Raw genomic sequence first — 14,051 nt, 5'->3', positions numbered from 1 at the left:
TTATCCTCAAAAGATACTCCAATCATATCTACTCATGGGCTCACTTGGACTCTGTTTGGTTCAGCACTCAACTTCAGAACTTCTTCTCTGGAGATCTGAAACATGCTTATAAACTGCACAAGAAGGGCATTCGGCTCTGGGGACACATATGGGATTACGCCAATAGGAGATGGAAGGATAAAAGGAGTCTTAAAAGTCTATTCAAACTGTCTAACTCTGATTATCTTCTTGTGCAGGAAAGGATAGACCTTTGGGACTCCAGGGCAGCAAGGATCCACTTCAAAGGAGAATTCAAAATCCAATCTTTTAAATGGCATCAAGGGAGTCAGCTTCTCCCCCTCCCCTCTCTTCATAAATTGAATTCCAGTCTTCAATTTAAACTTAATAGACTTTGGAAAATCAATTGGAATGTAACACAATGGGAATTTAGGTTCAGCAACTGCTGGAAAAGGGACATCAGCCCCAAAAAGTCTTGCCTACTTTGGTTAATCTTACATCATGCTGTGTGGACCTCCATGAGGGCTTTAAGGATAGGAAAGGGAGATGGTAAATGTTGCCGCTGCAAAACTGAAAATGAATCTCTCCAACATTTGTTTATGGGATGCAGCTTTAACATTCCCGCACTAAATTGGTTTAACAAACTCATGTCCTGCATCCATCCTTCTTCTATTTCAGTTAAGGAACTCCTTCTAGGAGAAATCTATGGATTGCCAACAACTCTTTGGAATAGTATTAGAGCAGCCTACTTGTGGAATGTTTGGATCAGCCGTAATGAAATGCTCTTTCAAGGTACGCATAAAGATATACTGCATCCTCTAATCCTTGACATTTGTAAGCAGATTGAAGACTCTTTCAAAGACGCGAGGAAGAAGATGCAGGCCCTGAAGCAGAAGATGGAAGGCCACACGTACAAAGAACAAGATCCCAAGCTGGCTCAAATGGAGGAGAACCTAGTCAAACAAGAAGAAATCCTCGTAGCCCTGTCACTACTCAAAAATCAGATTTTAAACTTGTTATAGAATGTGCTAGCAAAATCCTCTTTAGAGGAGAGACAGTAGCACCTCCCTTTTGAATAGGACTTTCCTTTGGTAATCCCCCCAGCATGTTGGGGGTGTTGACTCTGCCTCCGGGCAGTGCTGTAATCTTTCTCTTTTCTTTCAATTTAATATAATCGCAGCTTTTTGGGGGAAAAAAAAAAAAAAGACCATTGAACCAATGGTCGCAAGCTCTCATGGAGACTTGTCTGATCTTTAACGTGTAGACTGTGTTCTCAACACACCATGCAGGTGGACGACACCATCTTGGAAGCATTAAAACCCTGAAAGAGATCACAACGGAATCCCACCTCCACTCAATTCACCCATGATGACCCGTGACCCATCAATTTTTTTTTTTGTGGGAATGTGACCCATCATCCTTGGCTGCCCAGAGACAGTCTCGTCCAAATAGCCAGAACGACAGACAAGCTAGAGGAACACTTGTTCACTGTTTAGAGCGATTGAAGACTAAGCAGCAGCAGCAGCAGGGACTTGTTCTGTTGTGAGTGAGCAGCGGAGCAGCAGCAACAACAAGATGATGGAGGCGAGCCTGCCTGAGGATGTGCTGCAGCAGGTGCTCTCTTATCTTCCCTTCCCTTTGGTCATCCAAGCTCGCATGGTCTGTAGGCGATGGCGTTCTGCCTTGTCCTCCCCATCCTTCCCCTCCCTCTGGGCTCGCCATAGCCCCTCCCCCTCCTCCCCCTGGCTTCTCCTCCGTTGTCATCATCCCCACTCCTTCTCTGCCTTCAACCCCGTCTCTCGCCTCTGCCTCCCTCTGCCTTTCTCTCCCTCCTCCTCCTCCTCCTCCTCCTCCATCGCTGCTTCCTCCCATGGCCTCTGCATCCTCCTCCACCCCTCCCTCCCCCTCCTCTTCCTCTTCAACCCCCTCTCTCCCCCTTCCCTCCCCGTTCCTCCTCCCTCTTCCATCTCCCGCTTCCTCCACCTTGGCCTCGCTCTGCACCCCACCTCCCACTGCTTCCACATCATCGCTTCCGGCCCTTCCTACCTCTCCTCGCCCCCTCTCGTCTTCGAGCTCTACGATTCCGGCCTCGGCTGCTGGGTCCCCTTGCCGCAGCCCCCTCCGTCCTCGCTCCACCTTGTCGATGCTCCGGCCCGCAGCACGCAAAACTTCGTTTGGTGGAGTGGCAAATTTTGCATCTTGTTGGCCGGTCGTTTGGTGACGTTCGATCTTCGCTCCTCCCAATGGGGCTCCGTGGACCTGCCCACTTCCCCCAGAATATGGAATCCACAGTATTTGACGCTTCATGTGATCCGAGGTCGTCTCTTGTTGGAAGGGAATTTTCAGATGCAAGGTGATTTTCAAAGACGCTATCCGCTGCGGGTGGGCATCCTAGAACTGGATCCGACGACACTTCTATGGACGAAGATGGGATTCATGCCTAATGAGTTCGTACGGCAGCTTTGCAATGATACACACCCCGTGCATTTTATTTACACAGCGTACTCGGATGCCGATTGTGATGTCATATATTTCACTCCTTTCCCATCTAACGACGACGAGCAGCTTGTATGCTTTCAGGTGGAGGGGAAGAGTTGGGCTTCTATATCCATTCGTCATAGAAGGCAAGCTATACATCTCGGGTGGCCCAACTTCAAGGGCTTGACTTACCGACCTCATCTTGCTGTATTGAGCGACCGTATCGGCTGTCACGAATCTACGGACTAAAATGTAGGGCTCTATATGCGTTGACACTTATCCTGCTCTTGTGGATGCCGAGAGCAAAACGATACATATGTAGGGCTCTATATGCGTTGACACTTATCCTGCTCTTGTGGATGCCCTTGTTCTGTACATTACCATTCTAACTAAGATATAATTGTCGATTTAACCAATATTAAATGTTTTGTGCACCGCTAGTCTTAAGTACATTTCTTAATTTCCCTCAGCACTAGCCTGTTAGTGTTAGTCTTCCGGAGGCACTTGTCTTCCCTTCTCTACCACTCTCCGTGCAGTATGCTGTAAGCCATTCGTTGCAAAGAGTAGATTTGAAGACCTTACGAGATGAATTTCATTCATGTGGCCTGCCCGAGATGGTGCACGGAAGAGGAAGAAGAAGAAGAAGAAGAAGAAGGAGATGGAGATGATGGAGGATTTCAATGGATACAAATAGCAAGATGGAGGATTTGAAGGGATACAAATAGCAAGTGTAACTTAGCCCAATCATAAAAATTCGAATGAAAATAAACTAATTCCAAATTTTCCCTTTTGCAAATTGAGCAAAATGTTACTATACCCTACCCATCAAGGGCAAGCTAAAAACCTAGACTCAATAGAAAGACTGAAGAGTAGATCCCCTAAAGTAGGCATCCATCCCCAAAACCGACTTGCGAACATTAGTTATAGATTGAGATCTTAGCTTTGGATTTGAAATTTGTGATGAGAGCCTTACCTTCGTGATGGACGGCCCACTTACCTTCCTTTGTAGCTAACTTCACCTTAGCTAACTCAATGGCCTTTTGCCTAAGTTTGGATTTAGTAAGTTCCTTTGCTATCCATACTTTCTTACCTTTCAATTTGTTGGATTGTTTGAGAATATTAACTCTACTAGCTCTTGTTGCAAGAGTGAATTACTGCATGTATACCATCTAAATGGATTTTAATTAAGTCCTCCTTTGACCGCGCAATACTTGGAGTTGCTCTCTTTATTATTCAATGAAAGTGGATTGATGCCAATCCTTAGGAAGCCCTCCTACCTTGATTTTTCAATGCATTAGCTTCCCTTTCTTTGTCCTCTTTGGTATTTGAGTCAACTTGTTTCTCTAGCTTGGTCTCAACTCATGAGAGATGAGAGTCAAGCTTAGCCATAATAGTCAGAGGGGGGTTACTCACGTGTTGATGTATTCCTTTGATGATTGAATGAGCGCCAAGTTGCTTGTTGACTTGATTTTGTAGAGTGGATAGATACTTTTGTAGCTATGCTGTGAGTTTTTGGAGGTGCTTGTGTTCCTATTTGACGCCTCCAATCTACTGTGTTGCAGATGTAGAATGGTGTGTGATTCTAGGATGAGGCATTGAGGAAGTCACAACCTGGGCAAATGACTTCATTTTTTGCCCCCCATAGTGCCTATGTTAAAAATGAGCTGCTGGAGAATCGCAAAACCAAGTCACCTTGTGAGGTGTCCCGGATATGTCGTGTCTCTAGCTCTAGGTCACGCTCGTGTCGAAGGGCAGCAGGGTGAGAAACTGTGTAGTTCGGCTGAACAAATCCTGTGATCATATGCTGAGAAGAGTCTGCTAGACTGCCTCGCCCTTGTCTCTGTGATCTGAGTAAACGCTCAGTGTCTGACTGCCTCGTGAATGAATGTGGCCAAACATCTCTGATCTGGAAAAGCGAGGAAGCTGGAGAGCAACCCGAAGCTATCTCTGAAGTCGGCCTCGGATCTCGTAATATACTAGGCATTCGAAGATGAAATGCTCCTCTGACTCGATCTCCTGTAGATCACACAAAGTGCATATGTGCCTCTCTCTGGGTACTCCCTCAGCTTGTCCACTCTCAATTCGGAGACGATGTGAAGAAACCCGGAACTGCTCAATAGAGATCCTCAATGAAGGGGGAATGTTAATCTGAGTATATCTCAGAGGATTGACAAAACCTTCATCAGAAATGCGTAGGCAATGATCTCTGCAAAAGCTAAGCTTCACCTGGAGCTCACTCGGTTCCAACTGGAGAGAGAGAGAGAGAGAGAGAGAGTTTATTAAAAGTCTTCGGAAGACTCGAGGCCTATGAGACTAAAAGAAACCTGATACAATGAACTGAGGTTTTGAGCCACTAAGCGGGCATCACACCCATGATGAATACAAGAAGAGAAACCCATAATCATGATCATAATGGCCCCAATACATAGAGAGAGAAACTCTCCGAGCTTAGAGGATGAGAGCTGGCAGGCGTCAACCCTGAGAGGGGCGTTGCTGTCAAAAACATAAAGGTTCTGCATTGTAGGCTGTGGCAATCAATGCAACATTAAGCAAATTGCCATGCATTTGTCTTTGTGCACCCCTTCTGCACATGCAAAGCACATCATGATGACCTTCGTAGGTCACTTCCATAGACATCTGCGCCTCTGCTGGATGGGTTCAGCTCCTTTGTGAACAGGTTTTTCCCACATCCGTGGATGAATGAAGTCCAAGTTCTTCATCTCTTCTCCTCTTCTCTCTGCTGTCTATTCTGTGAGTAAGGCTTTCTGTTTGTGAGTTCATATATCATTCCGCTGACATGAAGGACATCATCTCTTCCAATATAGCCAAGCTAGAGATAGGTCACCTTGAATGGAGCCAACGTCTTGAAAGCATCATGGAGGCTAAACAAGCTATCTTGAAGATTTCTGGGTGGGTTGAGAGGCGGTCAGTCAGGGTCACCCCAACACAGGCAGTGGATTGCTGAGTTGTGAGTCTCCTGTATCCTGCAACTAGATCCAACGCAGTAGTGTCTTTGACAATTGACCTTGTCAGTGTTATAGCCTTCAAGAAGTCTACAACATCAACCCTAACAATTCATCAAGCAATGGGCCTCACTTGCCTCTGCATTGAAGCTGGCCCTGTCTGGCAGTTCTTTAGCCTTGATTTTTTTTGGGACTAGATGTAACCTCCCTACCTGTGAGTCCCCATAGGAGGAGAACATTTGGGGGGGGGGGGGGGGGGGGGATGATTTCCAGTAGGAAAGGGACTCAAGGACATGCCACGTGTGCTGGGAAGAAGGCTATCAGGAGGGATGAATTGAGAGAGAACAGGAAAGATGCTTAGGCTGCCACATGGGCAACACGCTTAGACTGCCAAATGGGCAACACGCTTAGACTGCGACATGGGCAGCACAATACATCCTGTATCAGGCTGCAACTGATTTCCAAATGGTGGCCAGAAGTGTCCGCACATAAGGCAGATCCAAGGGGTAGCAATAGCCCTGCAAATGACAGGGCATAGGACTTTTATAGCTCATAGGACAGTCAGCAGATGTAGGAGGAGATCAGGCCCATTTGGCTGGTCAGCTGTACACGCCGGGGGGGGTGGGGGGGCGGCGGGGTGGTTATGTGCCTTTCATGTGGTAGGGTTGGCAGTCTTGTTCACCTCCCCACCTGTGAGCCCTCAAATTAGGAGGACATCCGGGAGATGTACCAGCAATATGTATCGTGGGAGAGGCCACGTGGGCAGAGAAAGAGGCTGCCATGGGGGCAGATCTGAGTTGCAGTGCAGGGCTGCTACATGGGCAGCAAGAACAGGGTGCTGTTGGAGGGCAGCACAAGCCCTAGACGGTTGGCGGAAGGGCCCACAGATGGGACAGGTATCAGGCCCATGCCCAGCAGCAAAGGCTGCATGAAAGCAGGTCATATGTAGACCCTGCAGACAGGACTGCAGACACCAGCAGATGTCTGCGCAGAAGACTGGTACAAGTTGGGGCAGACAGGACAGGTGGCTGGAGCACCAGCAAATGTCTGTGCAGGGGTAGGCAGAGGCTCAGAGCAGCAGTAGATGTGTGCACAGGGATAAGGGGCTATGACCATTTATAGGCCTGACCCGAGGTCAGCTTACTGGACCATCCAGTTGGTTGACCAAAAGAAGACCAAAGACTGGGTGGGCTTTGGACTCCTTCAGGGCAGTCCATTTATTCACCAGTTGGGTCTTCTGGTGCCTCAAATTGTGCTGCATACACAGCAGCAGGGAGGTCCAGACATATGCAACAGTACGTAGACTAGGCCTTCCACCAGGGCAGCAGAGAGGCCAATCAGGCAGTACAGCCTGCAGATCACCTACAGGGTAAAAAGCAGTGATCTACTGTTCTACTCTACTGTTGCACTGTTCAAAGATCTAAGCCCATATCCATCTCTCTCTATGCACTTGTGTACACATTAAGGAGATGAGTGAGATTTGAAACAGCACTGTGTGATTTCTGGGCAAACGTTTTCATAATCTTCTGCTGTGTGGGGATTGTTGGCTGTATCAAGCAACCTCACATCTGTTTCCTAACAGCTGGCTGGTCGAGATTTATACAGATTGGTCGGCCAGATCTGGGCCTTCCAAGCCCTATAAACTGCTCCCATTGGGGGTCTTGGTATTCAGCACTGCTCCCTTGTAGAAGATAGCAGGAAGAAGAGCTGCAAGGAGAGGTCATGGGCAGGACTTTGCCAGCCCATTGAAGCTCATTATGAGCACACAGGTGGACAAGGTTGAGAGGTGCCTGAAAGAGAGAGAGAGGAGCATTTTGGAGTGCCAATAGTCAACATCTAGGCATCACCCAGGCTGCTAGATGGCGGTAGGTTGAGCGGGATTTGCCTATTTTGGTGCATTCTATTAGATATGTTATGCGTGTTCGCCTTCATGTGCATGCTCTAGTTTGTATTTGTGATTTATGTTTTTGTGCACAAGATATGGAGTGTGGCTTTGTGTGAACCTTGGGGCAAGTCTTTAGCTGCGGGGAGTTGGCTACAGTGTCTCTTTATGACATTGTATTAGAGGCCCAAGGGAGAGTTACGAGTGTGCTGCCTGGAGGTGCGAGCCCTCACTTGAAAGGAAGGTGACCTCAACTCAGTTTTTCGAAACTCGAGATCGACTTTGATTTGAAGAACAGCTACCTTGTTCAGACCTAGATTCAGATAAGTGTGCAGTAATGCCACAAGAAGGTAGTAAAATGTACAGATCTACATGAGAAAGAAGAGTGCATTGGATATTTTGCATGATGCTTTTTACATATTTGATGTTTGGTGAAACACAATTTTTTATGTTTGAAATAGGTTCATGATTGGTCCAATATGCAACAGGTCTTCCAACTCCTTACTAAGAGAATCACCCTAGTGTTTCCTTTTGCGTGACTTAGGAAGGCAGTGCACTGTACTCCATTTCCAGACGGTCTCTGATTGCAGATTATCACATTATATTGTTGGTTTTGTCCCATAAAAATAGCATGTTTCTGATAACATTCTACTGAGCCATATAGGCTCACACGCACCTGTTGAGTGCTCTCTATGTTGTTTCTATTGAAGAAAAAGAAATAGTTGGTTGCTTGTGTGGCAATCATGATATAGCATCAAAAATACATATCCTTATATGGATCTCTTGGTCTCATGATCTCTTGTATAATTACAATAAGAGTATCCATGGAACCTTAGATGGCTTCCTCTGTATTCTATTCCAAATTGTCTCGTACCTTTGATGTACCTTAAGTCTCTCTTGGTTGTGTGTTTTGGAGTTGTGTCAGTGAACTTGTTGCGTGCATAACAAATATCTATCCTTGCGATAGCCAAATATATAAGAGATTTGATGAGCAACTGATAGTACTTGTCATTGATCGTAAGCTTTTTGGATCTTTTGCGAGTTTCAAGTTTTGCTTCATTTTTTAATTGGCGGCGACACTGTTCTTGTTTTCACAGACTCTTCTACTAGTGTTTATTGTACTAGAGGAGGAGGGGAGGGCTGAATGGAGAGAGAGAGAGAGACTGCAATGTCTGCAAAAGACCTCACGGGTCTGAGTCAAAGTACAACATCAAAAAAGTGATTGATTACTTTTGGATTGTTAGAAATGACCCAACAGAGGGTACGCACAACGGAAGACTGATAGTAATGCCCAGGAGCTCACACAGTGTGGTGTGGGGTGTGGAATCACAAGCTTCTTAACTTAATGTGCATAGAATAGATGTGCAGACTCATCAATAGACAATGAACCAACCAGATAGAGAAACCACCAAAATAATATATTTCTGTCCAAAGCTATGGACACAATACAAAAGAGAGAAGATCCAAAGTCCCACCAATGGTGTGGTCCTTTGATCTTACCCAAGGTACTTCTCCTATTTGCTGGTTATCTCTAGACTCGAGCCCACGTGTTCCTTGTCGAGGTTCTGTAGACTTGGTCATCGTGCCTCGATCTCTACACCTTGCTGCCCTAGATGTCAGCCTAGGTGTGCAGCCCTAACTCAGCTTGTCTGTAGCTCTTCAGCCTCCTATACACCTCCTGGATGTAGGCCCTATAGGTGCTGATCTGCTGCTTCAGTCTGCTGAGGCTCTGTTGCTCCAAATGCTGTAAAACATTGGAATTCATTCTGGAGGTCCCATGTTACCTCGATTCCCATTTGCCTCCACTCAATTTCAATCCCAATGAACGGGTCGATGCTCAGATTACAAGCTGACTCTATTAAAGAGTGATCTTCTTAGAAGCACGCCACATATCTCTGTTCGACCACATCTTTTCTTATAGTAGGCCAATGGAATTCTCTTGCTATCACTTGTAAAGTGGTAGTCACTCCCCTATGTCCCATATATGGTGGTTGGTGCATTTTCTCCATTACAATTTGTCCAAAGGGTCAAGTGATGCATAATTTCTTTTGATAAAAGAGGTATCCATCAGTGCATGAATAGTCCAACATAGGATTCCAATTGTTATTTTCTAATTCATTCCATATATCGGAGAAGTCCGGATCCCCTTGATAAGAATTCTTCATACTTTCAAAAGGTTGGGTCTCTATAGCAGTGATGTGATTAATACTTGGCTTTCTACTAAGAGCATGAGCAACTACATTTTCCTTTCTAGGTTGATACTGAATCATGGGCTGAAAACTCTGTATAAATGATGCCCACTTGATGTGCCTATCGGATATTAGTGGCTGAGTTAACAAATGCATGATACTTTGCTGATTAGTTTTGATAAGAAACTCAGATCCCATCAAATAGTGTTTCCACATTCATAAAGCATGCACAACAGCGGTTAATTCTTTATCATATGTGCTATAATTGCATTCTGTTGGTTTTAATTTTCGGCTCTCATATGCTATCGGATGTCCATCTTGCATAAGTACGGCTCCAATTCCATATCCACTAGCATCAGTTACAACTACAAAGAATGGTCTAGAGAAATCGGGTAGTTGCAACATAGGAGCTTGTGTGAGAGCTTCTTTTAAAGATGTAAAAGATTTATCTTGATGCTCAGTCCATAAGAAATGCTTAGCTTTTCTGTCAATGGATGTGCAATGTATGCGAAATTCTTGACAAACTTTCTGTAAAAGCTACACAATCCCAAGAATGATCTTAATTCATGTATATCTCGGGGTTTAGGCCATGTGACTATGCACTCAATCTTCTTTGGATCTACTTGAATCCCATCGACGGATACAATGTGACCCAACTACTCTATTTGATCTTGGAAGAAACTGCTCTTTTCAAGATTTATGTACAATTGGTTTTCTTTCAAGAGTGAAAGACTAGCTTCAGATGTTCCTTATGCTCCTCAACATCTTTGCTAAACACCAGAATATCATCGAAAAATACTACCACACAATCTTGGTGTTTAAGAAAGATTTGGTTCATCATTCTACTAAAAGTAGCTGGAGCATTAGTTAGCCCAAAAGGCATAACTAAGAACTCATAATGTACTGTTTGAGTTCTAAAAGTAGTCTTGTATATATCCTCTTCTACCATACGAACTTGATGATAGCCGGATTTGAGATCTATCTTACTGAAGACCTTGGCCCCTTTCAATGTGTCCAGGAGATCATCAATCATAGGGATTGGATATCTGTTCTTCACTGTGATTTTGTTCAGTGCACGATAGTCTATGCACATTCGGTAGGTTCCATTTTTCTTTTTGACTAATAAGACAGGTGCTCCATAAGGAGAACTGCTGGGTCTTATTAATCCTCTCTCTATCAATTCCTCCACTTGCTTTTGTATTTCCTTTTGCTCTAGCTGGTTGACTCTATAAGGAGCTTTGCAAGGTGGAGTGTTGCCCGGTAAGATTTTTATCCTATGATTTTCAGGTCGAGAACATGGTAGTCCAGGCGGTAAATCCTCTAAGAAACAATCAGAAAATTGAGAAAGAAATTTTTGGTGCGTAGGCTTAGTGTTTGGTTGAGTAGCCGTAACCGTATTCACGAAAATAAGATATGTCTTCTCACGTTTTCTAATTGCTCTTTTGGCTTGTGTGTGGTTGAGTAAAGGACTGACCTTAGATTTCATTGAGCTTTTCATACATATTTCTTGTCTGTCCTCAATCCACATCTGGTGTGAATCGTAATCTATCTTAGGATTGTATTGATGCCTACATGGCATTCCTAAGATGATGTCCACTCCCTGTAGGGGTGCCACTAGAAAGTCTCATGTATCCTTGTAGGGTTTGATTGAGATTTCAAGATTCTTGACTTCTCTAGTGCAATTGTATTTTGTTTTGGTAAAAGCAGCTTTGACCTTATAGTTAGATGGGAAAGACTCTAGGTTTAGCTTTGCTACGGTTCTTTCCGAAATGAAATCATGTGTACTACCATCGTCATGCACAATAACAACCTCTTTGCCATTAATGAAACCTTTCATCTTTAGAAGAGCATGACAATTATACTTACCTCCCTCTTGCTTGGCTGCTTCATCGTCAAACATGTGTACTTTCGCCGTCGGGGTCTTCTTCCTTTCAGGACACTCAGTGGCTATGTGTCCCAGCTTGTTGCATTTGAAACACCTTATTTCTTTCTTTGGAAAAGTCCCACCGTTTGGCTTCGAAGAAGAATCTGTCTTCTGTGGAACAAAACCATTTTTAGATTTAAAGAAGGGCTTTTTATCAAATCTGTTTTTCTTATGGAAGGGTACATGCCATTCCGGATCTTTTCCTTCTTTTGGGATTCCATTCTTCCTTTCACAATTCATTGCAAGAGAAATTGCTGAGCTCAGTGAGTGAGATGAAACATGTTAATCTTGGCTCTCAACTTAAACTTTAGACCTGCCACATACTTCCTTCGTTGATCGCGCTCATTAATTTTCTCTAAAGATTGTAATTGGATCAACGTTTGCCAAAATCTATCAGTATATGTGGAGATTTCCTTATCGAACTACCTGAAAGTATCCCACTGTTGTCTAGCTTTTGCTTTGAAATGTGAGGGAAGGAAAGCTCGCTTGATGAGCTTTTGAAAAGACTTCCAAGATTTTGGTCGCCTTTTACTGTGCTTAGTGATGTTCCACCAAAGTGCAGCACTCTCCACTAAATGATTTGCAGCACATTTACTCTTATCTTTTTCAGAGAATTTCTCCCCCGAAAAATAATCATCTAGCTGACTGATCCAAGACAATACAGTGCGTGCTTCTTTCTTTCCATCAAAATTTTGAAATGAGAAAGCTTTTCGACTTATCTTACTCTTCTTCCTCGAATTTTGTGCTCTTAGTGTGGCTTTGACTATCCTGATAATAGTATCATCGTCAGAATCATCGTCGGGTGACTCATCATTAGATGAATGTCTCTTCCTTTTCTTACCATTGATTTTCTTTTCCAATCTCTCCCTATGCTCACGCTCATCGGCCAACTCTGCCTGAAGTGCATCTAACTGCTCTTGGAGCGTGGGTGGTTGTGGTTGATGTGCCATGATAATGCAATGAGTACAAATAAAGCGGAGCGGAGAAAAATAGAGATACTAAGTGTATGAGAATTAAACGGATGGAAAAGTGCGTTTCGAGTGCGTGGCAAGAAATGGATGGCGGAAGATACTAAGTGTATGAAATTATAAAGCAAAGTAAATCACTTATCTCGCTCTTTGATCGGAGATAGTAAAGACTAGAGTAGGAGATTTGGCCACAATTCGTAACTCGCATTCTCCTTGTGCTTGAGTGCTTCCTTCAAATAATCGCTAGATAACTTTGTGGTGTAGAATCCCTCCTTTGATCTGGGTCTCAAGCCTAGTTGCCTTTTTTTCCTTGATAATAGAATCTTCACCTTCGATTATGTGGTGGATCAACTTAAGAGTTGACTTCAGATTTCGATGTCTATTTTGCAGAGTCGAGTTCTCCCCGAATCTTTCGAAATCCCAAACACTTTTTGTAGTGTTTACTCCGGTGTTGCAGATTGCAAGTTTGAGATACAATAGCTTAAACAATATTGTGCTCACTGATTGGACGTTCTCAGTCAACGCATCGCGCGGATGCCGAAATCTGTAGACACAGACAAAAACCTGCTCAATGGAATCAAGTTGGTACAGAGAGTTTCCTGACGTCAAGTCATTCGCAATTACAATTCTGGACCCAAAGATTGGCGTGCAAATTTTTCTTTGTAGTGATTTTAATGCTGTTCGAAAGGATGCGCGCTACTATTCTGTAGTCTCTTCAAGACTATGCGCCTGTTCTGCAGATACAGTGGAAAGAAAGCATGCAGACCAAGTCAGTCGAATGGGCAGAGCCGCGCTGTCGCAGTAATTCCACGCACCAAAATCGACGGCTGCACCCTCCAGAGAGTTATGGAGAAACAATAGACTGTAGAGCTGCACGAGATGCGAGTCCACGGTGCCACGTGATAGGAAGAAGCTCAGCGAGGGCACATCAATGCACTGTGTAGAGCCTGTAGATAGCGAGCACGCAGGCAAAGGAGAAAAAGGGTGCACAGACCGACAAGGCTTATTGAATGCCAGAACACGTGATTATGTAGTCTGTCGTAGTGGTGATGTGGTCCTGGCCCCCTATGGGCTATTATTCGAAAGACGACTACTTTGAAAACCTTCTTGATGTCCTTTGTACCAAAGTAGACTAGAAATATCTTCTGAACAGCTTCTTCTCATGAGGGATTTCGACTCAATTTCTTTACCTCTTTCACAAGAGCGTGACCTCAGCTCTGATACCATTGAAACCAAAAAGAGGAATTCCTAGCACACACAAAGCTTCACTTGATAATTTGAAAGAGAGAACATCAAGACACCAAAAGACAACGACCACCAACTGGGTACAATCTCCCCCCCCTAGATGAGTGGCTCACGCTTCCTCATCTAGAGTATTTATGATATTTCATAAAAGCACCAAGGAGCCAAAATTATCCCTCTCATCCAAAAATGAGGGATTTGCTTTACATAGCCATCTTAGGGCTCAAAATGAATTATGTCCATAACAAAATATATTGCTCAAACTTGCAATAAGTAATCAAATACAAAATTGGCCCATGGCCATATATAATGCGCTGTGCGACACCTCGATCGGTACCCTCGCACTAACTCCAATCCTCACTATGAGTTCCATCACCTGTACTCAAGCCGCCAATTACATTAGTTATT

The 14,051-nt window shown here is 44.3% G+C and overlaps 1 protein-coding gene across 1 annotated transcript; it reads left to right on the top strand.

Annotated features, from left to right (window-relative positions):
- The first annotated feature begins 1,474 nt into the window (after positions 1–1,474).
- Positions 1,475–2,789, top strand: LOC147889772 (F-box only protein 6-like). Its single transcript, XM_087391743.1, has one exon. It carries the CDS (start codon positions 1,573–1,575, stop codon positions 2,722–2,724), a length of 1,152 nt encoding a protein of 383 aa, XP_087247869.1. The 5' UTR covers positions 1,475–1,572; the 3' UTR covers positions 2,725–2,789.
- The last annotated feature ends 11,262 nt before the right edge of the window (positions 2,790–14,051 follow it).

Source organism: Dipteris shenzhenensis, chromosome 20 (assembly GCF_047967505.1).
Source record: "Dipteris shenzhenensis isolate YYH24624 ecotype China chromosome 20, Dip_SZ_1.0, whole genome shotgun sequence".
Lineage (NCBI taxonomy): Eukaryota > Viridiplantae > Streptophyta > Polypodiopsida > Gleicheniales > Dipteridaceae > Dipteris > Dipteris shenzhenensis.
The sequence above is the reverse complement of the archived record's forward strand: the minus strand, read 5'-3'. Positions and strand labels throughout refer to the sequence as shown.